We start from the raw sequence: 19,741 nt of genomic DNA on the forward strand, positions 1-19,741 counted from the left end.
GTATATATGTGTAGTTTAAAAATTGTTTATAGGAGCAATAAGAGAAAATAATTAGATAAATAACCGAGTTGCTACCAAATTCCGGAACGCACTCGACTGGCAACCCCGATCTCAACGCGTATTGGATCATCCGCCAAAATTGGTAGCAACGAGCCAACGGAAGGGTTCAGCTAGGACCTAGAAGGAGAACTCGCTCTCTTATCTCGTGGATGCCAACCAGGACAGATCGTTCCAAACTCCGGACCAAAGTGAAGACCGAAGCTAAGAAAAAGGGAGAACGGTCTAGTGAAACAGTATTGATCATGCGGCGGGAATCGACTAGTGTCGCGAGTTTGGCCGTTTGATATCGAATAAACCCGGTGTGTGTTTTACCCAATTTAGTATATCGCCCTTCTCCCTCTCCCTCCGCGTAGTGCTTGATCGCTCGTGAACCGGGTGAAAATTGTACCTCTTTGGTGATACGCGACTCTCGGGTACATCGTCTAAGGCCACTTGTCCGTCCTGGCCCAACACCCCAAAATCGATAAAGGACAAGAGTGAGTGCCCAGCCTTCGGTCGATGTATAGTACACTCGGGCCGGCGTGAAACGGCGGCCAACGTTTAGGAACAGAAGCAGATAGGTGCCCCTGAGGTTAAGTTCGAGGTAAGTCTCATGCTTCATTTTAACCAAGTAACAGTCTTAGTTACAACAGTTGAATTAGTTGTTTCAACCATCGTTTCTGCTAATCGAAAAACAAAAATGACAGTTTAGTTAAAACAACAATCGATTAGTTGTACCAAATTTTAACCAATCGAATTCAGAAAATCAACTAATATTCTGGTTGAAATGGGATCGCGGGTGGTTCCGTGTGTGTGACTAATAATTTAACTCAATTTTCTCGAAGGTGACTTAAACATTCTATACAAACTTAAAAGTTTCTTATGCTCATAGACAAGGTTTCTAAATTTCATTTGGTTCCGAATTTTGGTTCCGAAACTACAAGATGATATGTGAAACGAAATTAAAATTATGTCACTCATTTTTCTCGTAAATGGCTTCACCGATTTCCTTCATCTAAGATGCAAATAAAAGGTCTCAAGATTCCATAAAAACTTCGATGACTGGTTTAGGAGATACACTAAGGTCTTTTTTTATGTGGTCTTTTTTTATGCGGTTTTTTATGCGACTTTTTTATGCGAAGTTTCAGAGTTATGCGGTTTTTTTATGCGAAGTTTTAGAATTATGCGGTTTTTTATGCGAATTTTCAGAGTTATGCGGTTTTTTTAAGGCGAATTTTCAGAGTTATGCGTTTTTTTAATGTGAATTTTCAGATTTATGCGGTTTTTTTTATGCGGTACGTAAACTCGCATAAAAAGGACTTGCTAAGGTCTTTTTTCATGCGGTTTTTTATGCGACTTTTTTATGCGAAGTTTCAGAGTTATGCGGTTTTTTATGCGAATTTTCAGAGTTATTGCCCGGGTTGGCGGTTCAATGCATAGGGCGCTGGTCTTACAAGCCAGTTGTCGTATGTTCGAGCCCCGACCTGGAAGGATTCGTAGTGTCAGTAGAATCGTAGTACCAGCCATGCAATGGTTCTGTATACTCTGAATCGGCTGCGAAGTCTGTTGAAACAGAAGGTCAAATTCCACCACAGGAATGTAATACCAAGGCTTTGCTTTTTTCGGAGTCATGCGGTTTTTTTATGCGAAGTTTCAGAATTATGCGGTTTTTTTTATGCGAATTTTCAGAGTTATGCGGTTTTTATAAGGCGAATTTTCAGAGTTATGCGGTACGTAAACTCGCATAAAAATACTTGCTAAGGTCTTTTTCATGCGATTTTTTATGCGAAGTTTCAGAGTTATGCGTTTTTTTATGCGAATTTTCAGAGTTATGCGGTTTTTTTTATGCGAATTTTCAGAGATGCGGTTTTTTTTAATACGGTTTTCTTTTATGCGGTACGTAAAATCGCATAAAAAGACTTCAGTGTATAGGGTGGTTATTATAAGAATGTCCATAAACTAATCGGGTTTGCAAATTTTGATAGTCGATGAGCAAATAAACTTTTTTCCGTTTTAACAGTATTCGGTTTTAGATCTCGGAAGGTACTAAAAAATTTATTTGGAACGCACTAGGACTTCTCAAAGATGGCTACAGTGATTTCTAAAAATGTCGAATAAAATGAAATGGTTCACAATTGACGAATTGAAAGATTTCAACTATATACCGATTTCCGAATTCCGCTTCCGAAAATATCGGGAATAGACGAGCTCGAATTTTAAAAACAAAAATTCACATTAAAACAATCATCGTCCCATTTCAAAATAATGAATTTTATCCGATTCTGACTCTGGAATTAAAATTCAAATCGTCATAAAAAAGGACGATACCAAAAAGTTTTCAAAGTTGGGCTCAAAACTATTCCAATTTATTTGTTATATTAATTCATGCCCATACCAACCATTGGGTTATATTGACTCCTGAATACCTGGTCTGAAAGTACCGTGAAATGACCAAAAACTCTAAAGTGGAACTCACTTTGACATCCCATGGAATGCTTAATCGATTTCCACACTATAGATTCAAAGGAATAATGCTATGGTTTCATACAATTTGTTTTGCCTTTCTCAAATTTCTATACCAAAATGGATCTCACTCACTTTTCTCAGCGATGGTTTGACCGATTTCCACAAACATAGATTCAAATGAAAAGTCTCGTGGTCTTATACGGAGTTCCTGAATTTCATCCGAAGCCGACTTCCGGTTCCGGAGTTATAGGGTAAAGTGTGTCCAATATTGTACACCGTCACTTAAACCGGCGAAACAAAAAACGTGAAAATTTACTATCGATTTGTGTAGTTTTGACGTTTTCTAAATTGGTCTCAAAACTATACAAATCGATAGTAATTATCAGCAGGCAACTAAATAAACCGATACCAGCTATCCTGGTTTCCGGTATCCGATTCTGGAAGTTCCGGAAATAGTGGTCATATATACCAAAATGGATCTCACTCACTTTTCTCAGCGATGGTTTGACCGATTTCCACAAACTTAGATTCTAACGAAAGGTCTCGGGGTGTCATGAAATTCCTGAATTTCATCCGGATCCGACTTCCGGTTTCGGAGTTATAGGGTAAAGTGTGTTCAATATTGTACACCGTCACTTAAACCGGCGAAATAAAAACCGTAAAAAATATTCTACACTGGACCCATAACCGTTATTCCCAATCTTAGGGTCAATTGAAAGGTCTTATGGTCCTACCAAAAATCACTGCATATTTTCGGATGCAACAAACATTTAAATCGTAATTTAGAGTGCGTACTAGTAGAGGTTGTATGTCATGTTAGTCTTTGATTATGCCGGTTCTCGGGTTCCGGTGCCGGAAGTGCATATAATAGTGAACCCACTTCGTTTTCTTAAGGATGACCTACGCAATCAAAGCACTGTTTTATTCTGTATGTTATACTAGTTAAGAAAATATAAAATGAGAAAGGCATCATTACACCACTAGGTGGATTAAAACAGTTTTTTTTCGATCCGACTTGCTGTACCGAAATTACAGGGTAATGAGTGATTGAATTTTCAAACATTTATTTGAAACGACGATCATTAAAATAACTTCATGAACCCTAAAATCACCGAAGAATATTCCAGCAAAAACATGTGCAGATTGATAAAAAGGTATCAACTCACTGTGCTCAACAGATTGAGGACGTTTTTAGCACAAGCAATTGTGAACATTTCAAGATGTTTGGAAATAGTACAATGGTGTACTCCATACCACGTCTCCAATGTGGCTTCTACTTGGATTAGGGTAATTTCGCCGAAAGCCGTTTCGCCGGAAGCCATTTCACCGAATCCGTCATTATTCCTAATATCGTAATTAGAATTGATAAAAAAAGACAAATAAAAAATGATTATGTCTACTCCCGTTTTGTTGACCTACAATCGTGATTCTGATATGATCCAGAGACTTGAATAATTTTTGTAGGTTTATTCATGAACCTCAGAACGGAATTCCCAAAATAACTTGTTGACTTTATTAGTGTACCTATCAGGCAATTGTTCGCGGAATTTTCCGAGTGCAGATGGAAAAATATCTAATGCGGCTTCGCCACATCGTTTTGTTCGTATGCTATTCGACCTCGCTAGCGTCCGTTTGGACCTAACTGAAGCAAAGATACCCAGTTTTGAGTAGACCGGGCAAACGAGGCGGTTACAGGTTTGTATGCAAGAGGCTGCCGCTTCCGACAGTGGATCGGTGGCCAACCCAGCTGGCGCGACGGCTTTGTACCGCCACATGTGGAGATATAAAAACAAAAAGATATATTTGACCCTAAAAAAATGATCCTTTCGTCGAAATGTTTTTTTCGGCGAAATGACCCATTCGGTAAAATGGCATTCGGCGAAACGACTTTCGGTGAAATGGCTTTCGGGGAAATGACCCGCTCCCTTCTACTTATGTATCGGATACGAGTGGATATAAGTGAGTATTTACAGTAATAGCGATACGGTAAAGCGACGTGAATGCTCTAAATAGAAAAAACGTATAGTAGCCCTTTGTCTCCTTTAGAAAAAACTAGAAAAACTATTTCAATGCTGCGGAACGATGGAATACCTTCGCAAAACTTCAATCTTGGGTGTGATTCTTTCTTATTGTTAATAATATGGTACTCTTTGTTGTGATTATTAACACAATGGCCTGAGGAAGGTTGACTGCTGCTGGTTACTGACGCCGTATTGGTACCGCTTATTAAAGTAGCAGTCGACGTTGTTGTAGAACTGAACATCGAATCCACTTGCACAGTCGAAGTCGTCGAATTACTGCTGTTTAGGAAGCTCCTTACACTGCTCACATCTTCATGCTGTTAGTTTGAGTCAATGGGTTAGAAAAATCACATCCAGACGATTAAAAACGAGAAATGAAGTATTTGCCAAACATTTCAGGAACTGAAATCCAGATTTCTATTTCAAAATAATGGTTACGATAGCTTGACTACCCAAACTCGAAGACCATGGCTGCTTCACCTCAATCTATTCGGAAATGTTAAGCCCTTTGGCATTTAGCGGAATTAAAAAGCTGGATTTTGTTTATCATTTTGTAACAAGATATCAAGTACTGACCGCGTTTTGATGACTTCCTTTTGGTGTGTAACTGCTAGAAGCAGGTTCATCGGATTCTCCCAGCACAAAATGTGCTCGCAATTGCTTGTTTCTGAGGGTATAAAGTGATATAGTGATTTGTTTACACTATTTGCACTAACGGATGATTTACCTAACGTCAAGTTGTTGAATGTGTTGTTGAGAATATTTCAGTTGCTGTGAAGCTATCCTGAGCTTTTCCTCGAGCGAAGCTGTTTCAACACATTTCATCGAGTATTTTTCTGACAGGGAAAGAATTTCTTGGCGTACTTCTTCCAATTCTAGCCTAGATTGAAGAAATAGATATAATACAATAAAGTTAGAGTAGACTTTTCTAATTAACGAATAAACGAACTCTTTTTCCTTATAGCTGACGGGTGGCTGGCCTCCTTTTTGAAACTGCTTCAAAAACTCCTGTTTAAAACGTGCAACTTCTCGCTGGACTTCATTCTGATGAGCTTTTCGCATCGCATCCAGAGCTGCCAAAGTTGCCTGAGTGAATGTAAAAGAAAACCATTATATAAAACCAAACCATATGATAGTTAAAAAAATCGTGCCTGTGTCTCTTCGGCCAGTGCTTGTTCCTTTTCGACGATCAACCGGGATATTTCATGTTGGTGCTTCTCTTGCAAGTCGTGTATGATGCGCTTGTGCGATGCTTCCATTGCAGCAAGTCCTTTTTCACATAGAGCCTGAATTAGAGGATTTAATAAAAATAGATTTGTTTGCATTTTTTTACTGCAGCCGTTTAAAACATATCACTTACTCTCAGTTGCTCGATTTCTGCTTGGTATCTTGACCGCAGGCTGTCTTCGTCGTCTTTGTCTTTCTGCGAATCGATTTCGTTTGCCATCTGTTGTTCCCGATAGGCAGCGTGTAGATTGTCGATTTGTTGAGCATGTTCTGCTTCCAGCATTTCCAGATGCCTTTCAAGCTTTTTCACATGATCATTTTCCCTTTGGATTTGATCAAACACGTAATCACGTTCTTTTTCCAATTCGCAGTATTCTTCTGCATTTCTTTGGTAATTGTTGGAAAGTTCTTCGTACTTGTCCCGTAGTATTTTGGATTTCTTACGTTCCTCATCAAAATTTTCCAGCAATTCTTCTATTTCTTTATCCTTCTCATGGCACAATTTTTCATATTCGCAAAGCTTCTTGCTCAATTCATTAAATTCCTTTTTGCGCAACTCCAGTTCATTCTTCTCGGTGTTGAGTCTCTCTTGTAATTTGATCTTTTCGTTCTCAATATTTTCAATGAGTCGTTTTTGTTCATTGATCTTTTCATTAAGTTGAATCACTCTTGTATCGTTTTGTTGATTTATATTAGCAATATCAGTCTCATGCTGATCTGTTATTTGGATAAGCGTTTCTTGCAGTCGATCGCATTCGTTGCACTGAACTCGGAGTTCATTTGCACGCAAATTCAGGGATTCAATCCGTTTTTGTATTTCGCAACAGCGTGAATACACGGTTCGCAAGTTGTCAGCATCAACCATGCTGGCGATCAGAACGTTATCCGGAAACACTGTGTTCTGTAGTAGTACCACTGATCGCTCCAGCTCATTTAGTGCGTTAGATATCTCTTTGATGTCCACCTTACTGGACGAATGTTCATTTACAAAGTATTTATACATGAAATTGAAGTCCGCCTCGGCGAGGATGTCATCTGGATTGGCTATTTCCAAGTCAGAAGTGAGATCAGTGTACAAATTTTCGTACTTTTTCAAAGCCATCACGCTATAGCTGTTAGTATCCTCACCTATAAGTTTGATTTTGGTCGGAACGTAGTCTCCCTTTAAAATCTGGACACGGGAGTCGATCAATGCTTTATGAGCTACAATATCTGCAAACTCTGCCAACAGTTGTCGCCCTTCGCTAGGTTTTCTCTCTTGTTCCAGATGTAATCGCCATTGGCCACGTTTCATTTTTGCTAGACTTTCTTCGTAGCACTCCGTTAGTTGTGTGACTGCCATTTCCATTTCTCTTCGCAGAACATCCTGTACAGCGTCGGCAAAATTTTCGAAAGTTATTCGTTCGTTTGTGGACAGTGCATATCCAAAGGCAGGTGTCAACGCATTTTCGTAGCGTTGAGCACTTCTCATCATAATGTGGGCAATTTCCGACTGGACTAGTTCGGCATTAACTGCTTCTTGAGCTTGTCGCCAAGCTTCCTGCACTGCACCCTGAATTGTATCGTTCGAAGACGAAATGTAGCTGAGAGTTTCAGCAGCCAAACCGTAGGCTAAATTTTCCATCACGGTAGTCTTATAACGTTTGGCTATCATATGAACTTCGTTCTGTTGTCGCAGCAGATCATCCAACAGATTACTATTAAGTGGTGCGAAGTTCAACGGTCTAGTACTGCTCGTTCTGCCTGCTGACAACACAAGCTTTCTTGCTAAAACACTAGCTAGAACATCAATGCTACTGTTCGGTTTAATTCCACATTTACCGGCTAGTTTAGCTTTTAGCATTGCCATCAATTGTATAGTTTCGGATACTTCTACTTTGGTTAGTTTCTCTTCATATTTTTTTACATTTTCCGCTCGTTCCAAAGCATTTCTCAGTCGACCGAAGCAGACACTTTCAAATGCAATACGTTCGGCTAACAGTTCCATGTCCTTTCTTTGACTCAACCCATTTGTTTCCCGAAGCATTCGACGTTGTTTCAGTAGGTCACTCAATTTGTTTTTAAGTTGACCTTCCATCTGTGTGAGTGCTAGCTTGATTGGGTTCGTTTCTGGGAGCAGGACAATGTTATTGTTTAGAGCAAAATCTTGAATGACGCAATTGTCACAGCTATCACGTAATAATTTTGAGACTTCCGAAAGACAACGCTCAACAAATTTGTATGAGTCTTTTTTATCTGCAATTGGTGAAACTGATCTTCGCGAACGAGATGTTTTTAGGTTTTGGAATTGGTGCATGCTTTGGTTGACAAGGTCTCTAACTGAAATTACTACACCTTCCAGGCTTTTCAGACGATCCATCAGATGTTCTGAGACCTTAGGATAATTTGCGTTTGATTCATTCTTACCCACAATACTACTGTTTGAACTTGTACCACTAGTTACGTGTTCGGAACTGTTAACAGATTCACTAGAACTTGGAATAGATAGAATTTCGTTAGCTGTCGCTTTGATTGTATCGACACGTTTCTCCAGAGTATTCAGTCTCAGCAAAACTTGCATTGGTTGGGATGAAATTGTAGCACTATCCAAACTTTTTCTCCGTAGTCTGGCAGATGCTCGCTTCACATTTTTCAGCTCAGATGATTCTTGAGGTGAAACAACCGCTTCAGCAAGGATCGACCCATGTTCTAGGACATCAATTTTATTTTCCAACTCAGCCACTTTTTCTTCTAATTCCTTCTGGATGGAAAGTGATTCCTTGCCTTTCAAAGACAATGATCTACGTTTCTCATTCCGAACAAGTTTTTGCTTTAACATCCGTACTTGTTTTTCCGCATTCGTATATTTGTTTGTCATATCTTGAATACGATCTGCCATCATTTTCGACTGCGCATCGTGCTCCTTCTGCTGCCTATCTATTTCTTTCTTGAGCGTTACATAAGATATCTCCAGATCATCGAACATCTTGTGTGATTCTTTTATCTCGCGCTTCATTGCCTTCAGCTCACTCACAGCTTTTTCAAATCGTGCCCTTAGTTCATGATATTCATCCGTTAACATATCTTTATCCAAACTACTAGGGTCGACTTCGTTCAAACTGGTTAGATCGCTAAAGGAGTCCATTCGTTTCATCTTACCTATTTTCGTACTTAGACTGCAGAGGCTGGATGCTGGGCTACAAATGCCAAAATCACGAATTTTCTTGTACAACGACTCATTTTCCTCAATGCCACGTGCAAGCCGATCTTCTAGCTCTTTGATCATCTCACGACTTTTATCCAACTCAACTGTTATCCTATCGATTATTTCTTGAGCGCTATTTCGACTTTCATCCAGTTGCATCATTATTTTTTCCCGATTTTCTTCACTCTCTCTTTTTCTAGTGAGTTCTTGTTCCGTTCGTTCCAATGTTGCTAGTAGTTCAGACATTCTGGCCTCACGTTCATGAGTTTCTTCTCGTAGCATCGAAAGTTCCTTTTCGGCAGCTTGTAAGCGAAGCTGAACTTCTTTGTCGATGCAAACTTCTTCCTGAACTGCATTGATCAACGGTATGTCCTCAGACTGCACACTATCGATTGTGCTACGTCGAGAGCTGGGTGGTGAAGAACGGCTACGTTTATGCAATCGGTTATGGGATGTTCTTAATCTATCTTTGGTTCTAGCTATCGCTGAAAGTGGGACTGGCGGTGAAGGAGATAAAGGTGAACCCCAGTCTCCGATACTGTCTCTTCGACCACCTTCTGATGCGGTGCGGTATTCCTCATCTGATGAGAAAAGTGTTGATTTCGGAGTTACCGGAGTTACTGGAGTTGTTGCTATCGTCATTGTACTGGATGATTTTTGAGGTACGTTGTTGTTTATAACATCACTGGTACTATTCGATTTAGTTAAGTGTATGATCACGTCCTGACTCTTCTGTGTTGGTTTACTGTCTACCACATCTTCTCCTCGATTTGTTTCAACGCCGACCCGATTACTACCGATTATGTTACTACTATGGCTGTTGATTTTCTCTAGAACTGGACTACCGTCGATGATCTGTATTTCCAGGGGTTGCTTGTCCGTTAACGTGTCAAAGTTGTCATCGTTTTGATTGTTCAGTCCTAGGTTATTATTATTTAGTGTAACTTTGGTCTGAGGTAATCCTGCTGCATTCTTGAGCACATTAATCCAATTATTCGCGATGCTTATAGTCACTGTGGAAAGCACTATTCTCCGGTTGTCCCAAGTCTTTAAAAATAAAAATGGTTTAATTAAATCATGATACCCTTAGAACTATTTGTCTAGTTCCCTACTAAATTGGAAAACATTATAAAAATCGATTTGCTAAATACAAGATACTCACCGTCAACTGAAATCCGTAGTTTTTTTTGACTGGCACTTCGGTAATATTGGTAATGCTATTTACATCGAGAACACCATCTAAAACACCCTTCTCCTCGGCTACGGGATCGCGGTAGTAGAACAGTGCTGCTCCTCGCAGCGAAAACCAATGTTTGCTCCATTCACCAGTACGAGTGTCCTGTTTCATAAGCCAGCCTTTTTTAGAGCTGAGCAGTTCCTCTGAGGGTAAACTAACGCGAAGCTCAGAATTTTTAGCTAAATAGTTTGTGGGAGCATCGTCGAGGCCACAATCCCCATCGGGATCACCTCGTTCGTGGGTTTGACTAGATCGCAGCTTCGGACTAGAGGTTGTATGGTTAGCGTTGGTACTTTTCGACAGGTCTGACTTAGTGCTCAAGATTCCGGTGGGAATCTTTTTGACAATGGCAGAAACAATGGCCGGGGCCGTAGAAGGAATCGATAGTGACTGAGGTCGCAATTGTCCTGTTGTTTTTGGACTGTATTGCGGTACCGTATTCTCGTCACGGGTCGGCTTATCGTCCGGTGTCACTGTCATCGGCAGACTATCCGTGATGCATGGTGAGCTCCACCGATTGACATTCGTGATGGTGTTGGCAATGTCTTTCAGTTTTTCATCGCGTCGTACATCTTCCAATAAGTAACATTTAGATGCTGAAATGGTAAGAGAGGTAATGGAACGTTATTTATTAATAATAGTAATAGTAATAGTGCGCGGTACATATTAGTGCGCATCTGATTGTGAGCTCCCAAGGGACATAAAGCATCATTGTTGTGGGGTGTAACGTCTCTTGTTTTGAGGCATACCACTGAATTGTTGTGTGGCATATTATACGACTGCAGAGACATTTTTGCCTTTCTCATATAGAAAGGTAATGCAATCACTAGAAAGTAGGGATGGTACTCGGAAGGCAAAGTATAGATACCCCGGGTATCGGGATACCAAAATTTGGGTATCGATACAAGGTATCAAAAGGCAATAAAGTATCGATACCTTTAAGGATCCATTGATACTTGCGCAGCAATCATTTCAAAATACAATAAAATTGTCAACTGTGGCGTTATTTTATGATGTACAGAAAGGTGTTTGGACACAGCAAAAAAAGAATTGTAACAATCTCAATTAGACGTACTGAACATCAAATGCAATAATTTTCTGTTTTCAAGAAATATTGCAAATAATGCACACGTTATTATACATCAAAACAACGTATTATGTAGTTTACATCAGCTTGACTGAATAATTAGACCATCAATCAATCAATCTAACAGCTATAGGCCTGGGGTGTCCTTTGATGTATCAAGCATACGTCTCCACATAACTCGATCCATGGCTGCTCGTCGCCAGCCACTCAAGGCACGGATGTTTCTGAGATCACCCTCCACTGGATCGATCCACCTTGCTCGCTGCGCTTCTCTTCTTCTTGTACCAGTCGGATTAGATTCAAGAACCATTTTCACTGTGTTGTCGTCCGACATCCTTATGACATGCCCAGCCCATCGTAGACGTACGCTTTTAGCTGTCCGTACGATGGGTAATTCCCCTAGCAGCTGTTGCAATTCGTGATTTATACGCCGTCTCCACGTTCCGTCTTCCATCTGCACTCTGCCATAGATGGTTCTCAGCACCTTTCTTTAAAAAAACTGAGGGCGCGATAGTCCTCTGCCAACATAGTCCAGGTCTCGTGGCCATAGAGAACAACCGGTCTAATGAGCGTTTTGTAGATGGTCAATTTCGTACGGTGGCGTACTTTTCTCGATCGAAGGGTTTTTCTGAGTTCAAAGTACACACGGTTCCCTGCCAAAATACGTCTCTGTATTTCTCTGCTGGTGTCATTGTCGGCGGTCACCAGTGAGCCCAAATACACGAACTCGTCAACCACCTCGATATCGTCACCGTCTATCAATATTCGTAGTGTTTCCTCTCTAGAGCCTCTTCCTCTCATGTATTTTGTTTTTGACGCATTTATGGCCAGTCAATATCAATATCGTCAGCGAAGCCAAAAAGTTGTACGGACTTTCGGAAGATCGTGCCACTCGTGTTGATCCTCGCTCTTCGAATCACACCTTCCAAGGCAATATTGAACAAGATACAAGAGAGTCCATCACCTTGCCGTAGCCCTCTCCGAGATTCGAAGGGACTCGAGAGCGTCCCAGATACTCGGGCGTAGCACATCACTCTATCCATCGTTGCATTGACCAATCGCGTCAGTTTATCCAGGAAACCGTATTCGTGCATGATCTGCCATAGCTGTTCTCGATCGATTGTGTCGTATGCCGCTTTGAAGTCAATGAATAGGTGGGTACGTGGGAACGTTGTATTCACGACACTTCTGGAGTACTTGTCTTATCGCGAATATGTGATCCGTAATAATTAGACCATTCTGATAGGAAATTAGGCATCTTTTCGTGTAATATTACAAATTTTAGAACGACACCAACACATTTGTGAACTTACATCAAAATTGTTGCACATCACTACTCACTACTGATTTGCAGCGATTACGATATAATGTCACAACAATCTTGGTGTCGTTCTAAAGGTTGTAATATTACACGAAAAGATACATAATTTTATATCAGAATTAGATATGTACAGTATTCAGTTAAGGTGATATAATGTACTCAATACGTCGTTTCGATGTAATAACGTGTGATTTATCTGCAATAATAGAAATAGAACAAAGCACGCCTTGTTCATTTTGTGTTTTCTTCTTCTTTCGGTGTTGTACATATTGTCACTCTATATGGCGATTTGAAAACTTTGACACTCATCGCCCTGTAACTGCGGAACCGGAAATCGGATCCGGATGAAATTTCACAGTAGCTTTAAAGACAGTATGAACTTTAATTCAAATCAAGATTTGTGAAAATCGGTTCAAGCATCGCAGAGAAATCGAAGTGAATTTAGTTTTAGGAGTTTTTCTTCTCCACTTTCGGTGCTCTCGGAACAGGAAAAGAGGGGACCAGTAGTGCCGAATTAATTTTTCATGCCCACAAACTAACAAGCTCTGTAAATTAGAAGAATTTATCAGACAGTTTTATGGGATTTGTACCTGTTTTTAACCATCGTTCGTGGAAGGTACTAATAAAATTGGTAATTTTCCACTTATCACGCTTTAGTTCCGGAACCGAAAGTCGGATCCTTTCATTTGAATCTTAGTTTTTGAAAATTGGTTGAGTTGTTCCAGAGATAATTGAGTGTAAACTTTTTCTCAAATTTTCACATATTACCATATAACTCCGGAACCGGAAGTCATATTCAAATGAAATTCAATAGCAAACTATGGGACCATAACACCTTTCATTTGAATCTTAGTTTATGAAAATCGGTTCAGCCATCTCTAAAAAAAGTGAGTGTATATTTATTTTATTTTTTTTGGTACATATCATCCTATATCTCCAGAACAGGAAGTCGGATCGGAATGAAATTCAATAGCAGGCTATGAGACTATGCGACCTATCATTTGAATCTTTGTTTGTAAAAATCTGTTTAGCCATCTCTGAAAAAAGTGAGTGCATATTTTTGTTACATACACACACACATACCCACACACACACACACACACACACACGCACACGGACAAACACACACACAGACATTTGCTCAGTTCGTCGAGCTGAGTCGAATGGTATATGACGTGTGATTTATCTGAAATATTTCTTGAAAACAGAAAATTGTTGCATTTGAAACCTCAAATACAGTACATCTAATAATACCTTGTATCGATACCCAAAATTTTGTTATCCCGATACCCTAAGTATCGATACTTTGCCTTCCGAGCAGTGCGGTAAAATTTCATTTTCAATCGAATAAAATAAGATGAAAATGAAATTTTCGGCCGCTGACAGTCAGCATATCCCTACTAATTCATTTGACTTTTGCTGCCATTTTCAAGTGAAGCTCCCGGAATTCATCGTCAGTTGAATAATCGTATCTAGTCAGTTGAAGTTTTGCTTGCTCAGTTTCAAGTGCCAAATAGTATACCTGCTTCAATGCCTTCGCTCTTGGTAGTAAGCAAAATCGAACGAATAGAATTATAAATGGAGTAAAGTATTAAAAATGAAAACTGAAGGAGAAAACAATTAATTTATGTGTATTCTGTGATTGATATTTCAGCTATCTGGTTTGTCTTTCATCTATTTTCTTGACCCAATTCGAATGTTTACATGAACCTCATTTGAAGGCCGCTCTCACACTACTGAAAGAGATATTTTGTCATTTCAAGAGTTCAACTGACGGTGGTTAAACTGAGCCTCGATTGAAGAGAAATGAGTGATGAATTGAATGCTGCCCGTTCGGGCCGTCAGCAAACATTGTGTGTGTCAGAGAGTGACGTTTACTGCATTAGAGAGATCGTCAATGTGTTCCACATTCAGTTTCAATTGAATTGAATGAAGTTTTACAGCACTGCTTCCGAGTACCATTCCTACTATCGTGTACATGTCTAAACGAGCATACTGATTTTTTTTCGAAATTTTCTGAATTTTCGGCTAAATTTGATGTCAGTGCATGGTAACGACTCTTTTGAACCGTTCGCGAACGAATTGCCCATCTCTAGTAACGACAGTCTGCTTAGTGGTTTTGAAAGTTCATATAGTTCTGAATCCAGTGATTATTGAGTTTCACGATTATTATTGCGTCTCGAAAATATATTATCTGTGCGAAACCGGACAGAAAATGTGGGGCCTTAGCCGGAGTTTTCGAAGGATTCCTGAGACATATTGATATATAAATTTCTATTTTGTTTATATCACTTATTGAAACTAGATTTACTACGTATTTAAGCAAAACGTTCATTATATGTAGCGAAACAATGACATAGTCTTCATTAAAAACTCTAAAGTCAGTTTTTGAATAAATTAGTTGGTACAGCAGAGCTCCGAGTTTCGAGACAGTACTTATATTATCTGCGAGAAGAATTATGTTTCATGAACGTTTTTAACAAATATTGAAATTTTGTTTTTGTTTTGTTCTTAATTTAAAGCCGATTAGTTCATGTGGTGATGTATGCGTTCAAGACGCCATTAAAGTGTATTCACCTTAGAAATACAAAAATTGTCAGAAGTTAGAAGTGTACGTTGAATCGAACGAAATAATAATAGGATTATTGACGAGCTACGTGAATGCATCCATCGTTATTTTTCATTTAGCCACACCGGACAACGATCTGTAGTTGGTTTAGCTCAGGTACCGACAATTCATAAAAATGTAAATTCGATGGGGATAATTCCCAACCTCCCACAACGCAATGGTTGGCTAGACCCGTGGCGGCATATCCTCCCTAGTTGGGACTGTTATTTTTAGCATGACCACCGGAGGAAAGCTGACCAATTTATATTGAAATCTAGCGCTCGGCAGGCTAATCTGGGCGTTTGAGCTAGCTTAACAATCAAGAATATCGTGAAACGCCGCAGTACTGAAAGGTGTACGTTAAGTCACCGGTCGCATTTGAATACTGCGCTATAAATATTTTTGTTGAAGCATTTTCAATAAAACAAATATTAATTGAAATATGCGATCACATCGAACCGGCTTCTTAACGCCCCCGCTAGGTTTTTACAATATTTACTGGCAGCGTTTGTCTGGCCACATGCTATAAATCACACGAGTGATCATTATCTGGAAGCCGGGGCACGACGGTTGATCGTTTGGTAAACATGCCGGTAAATTTATTAATCGATGTTTAGTCGAAGGTTGAGTTACCTGTGAAGGGAGAAAATCCTATTTTAGCACTAGTGTAGCATTGCTACACATGTACAAGCCAAGTGTCAATCATCAATTGGAAGCATTTATTCATACGATTTCAATTGTCGATTAGAATGCAGGGTAGTTTTACCAAAAACCATCTAATTAATTAACCCACCCAATAATTTAGCTGGTCCCTCATTCTTTAATACATGTATCGCGATTTAATTGGAGCTAATATGTTTGCTTTGGACCTAGCAAGCAATATCATTGGTAAAATTGGTTTGAAAAAATACGCAGCATTACACTCTATCACAACTATCTTGGTTTATATTAGAGTTACTACCTACTAGATCTTACTACCATCCGTAAAAAATGGATGCGTTTAATTATAAATAACTGTGTGACTTTTTACATCTCGTAGTACACAAAGTTTTCCCGCAATTGTCATTGTTCGCACGACTAGCCGTTATTTTCAACGACTTTTTATGAACAACCTTAGCTGAAGGTCGTCATAATAAATTGCCGGGCACCACCTGAAGGACTGGCAAGGCATTATCACGTTTCTCATAACTCATCATGATGATGCAAATATAGTACTAAAAACTTATTCAAAGCACTGTCGCGAAATGCTTCCAGTGTATTTGATTGCCACCGAGGCAAGAGAAACTGTGCATTCAATCGAGTGTTTCCAGCTTCCCTGATCTCGGAGGTATCACGAATGGGTAGAACCCATAAAGCAAATAAAACGTAAAAACATATGCATCATAAGGGAGCCCATGAAAAATGAATTAATTCATATTCCACCGTGTCTGAGCGATGACGGCACATGGTTCAGGTTTTCGTTCTGGTTCTCGTGCAAGTTCTGGCCTCGCCTTGCGCCAATGCACCGTACCGGCTTATATGCACTATTCCTTATAATGATGTTAACAAGTGGAATAAAGCATAATTTACGTGCTATACACGAGTGTACGTGCCTTTTATTGGCTTGTTAAAATCATGTCGCCTTGCAATATCTCGACCGAGTCTTCCCCGTACGGTCCGGTTCATACCATCAGCAAAACTGAAGAAGGCAATCCAATGACCATATAAAATTAGTGCTCGCGGTTCTGCCTCTTTGATTGTGACCTGTTTGTCGTTGTAGTGCAGTGCATTACTTGCCGAGTACCAGAGACAAGTCAAGAACAAGGTTAACACAGAGTCCAACTCACCTGACTACATTTAAATAAAAAATACTAGAACAAGATACGAAAATTGCTGGAAGTGCAGTACTTTTGCATTAGGGAAAAAAATTGAGAGGCGTCGTGGATTTTATTGTAATGGAATGAAGAAGTTATTATTAATGGGTCCTTGAATTTCAATTTCATTATTAAAGTTCTCGTATAGTATGGAATAGAGTACATACTTGATTTATGCACAAAAGAGATAACATATATTATTCTTGGTTGATTACTTATACCTCGGGGCTACCAACATTTGGATCATTGGTGGCGTAATAATAATATGATGCTACGTTAAATTCAAATAAGAATACTTTGGTGATGGGAACCGTAACGTGGATACTGGATGACAATATGTGTATGATCTAATAAAAATCTGTTTTAATCCACCTAATGGTGCTATAATGCTTTTCTCATACAACTCATGATTTCATTAATATTACTAAGAGATTCTTCAAAAAACTTTTCTTTGAATATTGAATAGGAGCAAAAAAGATTGTTTGGATTTCCTTCAACATTACCATTTTAATTTTAAACAGTTTTAACCCAAGTTAATAAGAACTTTGGTTCTTTGGCTCTTTGGTGAATTGGATGCTACGATATTCGATGCTGGTGTTTGTAACCTATTCCGCAACTACTTTAGCAGTGTTTTCTCCGGAAAAACTTTGTCTAAGTAGGATATTCTCTTGGTTACTAGCAATGCATTTTTGAAACTGAAATCATCATTAAGTTCCGGCCCTGGTGGTATTCCGTCATTAGTGTGGAAGAAATGCTGCAGAAGTCTCCTTATACCTTTGACAAAGTTGTTCAACCTATCTCTCCAAATTTGATTTTTTCCCGAATCTTGGAAAAACTCTTACGTTTTTCTCGTTTATAAGAAAGGCGATAAATCCCTCATTTCAAACTAATAAGGAAATGCCGCATTATGTTCTACTTCAAAACTATTTGAAATAATAGTACTGGACTTCATAAAACACAACTGCTCTAGTTACATATTTAATACTCAACACGATTTCATGCCTAAACGATCTACGTCCACAAATCTTGTTTCATATACATAATATATCCTTCGATTATTGCAAGCGCAACATCAAATTGATGCCATCTATACGGATTTCACTGCTGCATTCGACAAGATTAACATTTGCCGATGATTTCAAGCAGTTCTATCTCATCAAAGATCTGAAAAACTCAAATTTCTTGCAGTCACTATTGAATGTATTTTCTAACTGGTGCAACGTTTACAGAATGGTACTGAACGCCTCCAAATCTCCTTCTCACGTAAACGAATCACGATCACGTATGATTACACTATTTCGCAAGCGGTACTAAAACGGGAGTCATCAATCAAGGATCTAGGAGTGTTATTGGATTCAAAATTTAGTTTCAAAGATGACATAGAATATACCCTCTCTAAAATATTCAAGATTCTAGTTTTCATTCGCATTTCAAAAAATTTCAATAACTGTCTGAAATCGTTATATTGCGATCTTGTTCACTCAACACGGATCTGGGTCATGTCGCCGAAAGCCATTTCGCCGAAAGCCGTTTCGCCGAAAGTCATTTCGCCGAAAGGGTCATTTCGCCGATTCCTGCAATTGTCTTAAAATTGTAATGGGAATCGATCTAAAATAAAGACAAATTAAAGATGAAAACGTTAACGCCCGTTTTGTTGACCTACAATTGTACTTCTTGAATAAAGATTGATGGATGAACCTCAGAACGGAGTTCTCAAAGAAACTTGTTGAGTACTAATCATCAAAGCAATTCCATAGGTATCTACCACGAAAATGTATGTGGTATTTTCCGTTTACTAAATAAAAAATATCTAATGCGGCTTGGCCACATCGATTTGATTCGTGTGCTGTCCGACCTCGCTACCGCTCGTTCGGACCTAACTAAAGCAAAGAAACCTAGCTTTGGGTAGACCAGGCAAACGAGGCGGTTACAGATTTGTATGCAAGAGGCCGCCGCTTCCGACGGCGGGTGGGCGGCGAAACTACTTTCGGCGAAATGGCTCTCGGCGCAATGACCCGCTCCCCTCAACACTGCACTATGGTCCGAAACGGGAAATTAGCGCGACAAAAATATTTTCACTATTAAATATTAGTTTTTTGTAATTGGCGTCTTCACAAAAGTTGTTTGTAATCAAATTTTATTTTGAGCAACTTTTTAGAAAAAAAGCACCTCTTTGGCTTTTCATTTGATCGAGTTACATCAATTTTTCACAATTGACTCCAAGGGTGACTCCTGAAAAATCACCATTTTTTTCTAACTTTTTTGTGAAACGTTCTATGGAAAAGTTGTCTTGAAAAGAGTTTTTGAACTTATTACAGCGCATAATTTCGCTGAATTAAGCTTTTTATATGAGCTACGAGTAGAATGTTATGATTGCTTTTTCATCAAAAACTAGTCAAACTTCAAATATAAATATTCCTTAGATGCCAGATTGATAAAAATGTATCCTATGCGGTTCCTGAAAGGTAAAAATTTAAGAGAAAATTGGAAGGGTGTTATTTTTTAACTTATTTAAATTAATCTTAAAAATACCTTCAAAAATCTCAAAAACATTTCATAACTCTTAAACGCCTTAACGTATCAAAATACTTCCTTTAGCAAAATAATAATATCAAATTAGTTCTACAAGTGTTCCATACATTGTCCTTTCGAGAAATGAGACACACAAAAACTATAGCCGAAAATAGATTGCAGTTCA

The 19,741-nt window shown here is 39.1% G+C and overlaps 1 protein-coding gene across 4 annotated transcripts in view; it reads right to left on the reverse strand.

Annotated features, from left to right (window-relative positions):
* LOC131433131 (protein outspread) overlaps positions 1-19,741 on the reverse strand; it is a 416,778-nt gene that overhangs the window by 8,368 nt on the left and 388,669 nt on the right. For 3 of the 4 annotated variants that reach the window (XM_058599955.1, XM_058599954.1, XM_058599953.1), the window contains 7 exons: positions 10,100-10,770; positions 5,887-9,984; positions 5,678-5,812; positions 5,476-5,612; positions 5,254-5,406; positions 5,103-5,193; positions 4,597-4,843 (listed from right to left, as the gene is read on the reverse strand). In XM_058599955.1, coding sequence (XP_058455938.1) covers positions 4,597-4,843; positions 5,103-5,193; positions 5,254-5,406; positions 5,476-5,612; positions 5,678-5,812; positions 5,887-9,984; positions 10,100-10,770 — 5,532 coding nt within the window. The remainder of the gene's footprint in view (positions 1-4,596; positions 4,844-5,102; positions 5,194-5,253; positions 5,407-5,475; positions 5,613-5,677; positions 5,813-5,886; positions 9,985-10,099; positions 10,771-19,741) is intronic. The other variant, XM_058599956.1, reaches the window with a different exon arrangement.

The sequence above is a fragment of the Malaya genurostris genome, chromosome 2 (assembly GCF_030247185.1).
Source record: "Malaya genurostris strain Urasoe2022 chromosome 2, Malgen_1.1, whole genome shotgun sequence".
Taxonomy (NCBI): Eukaryota; Metazoa; Arthropoda; class Insecta; order Diptera; family Culicidae; genus Malaya; species Malaya genurostris.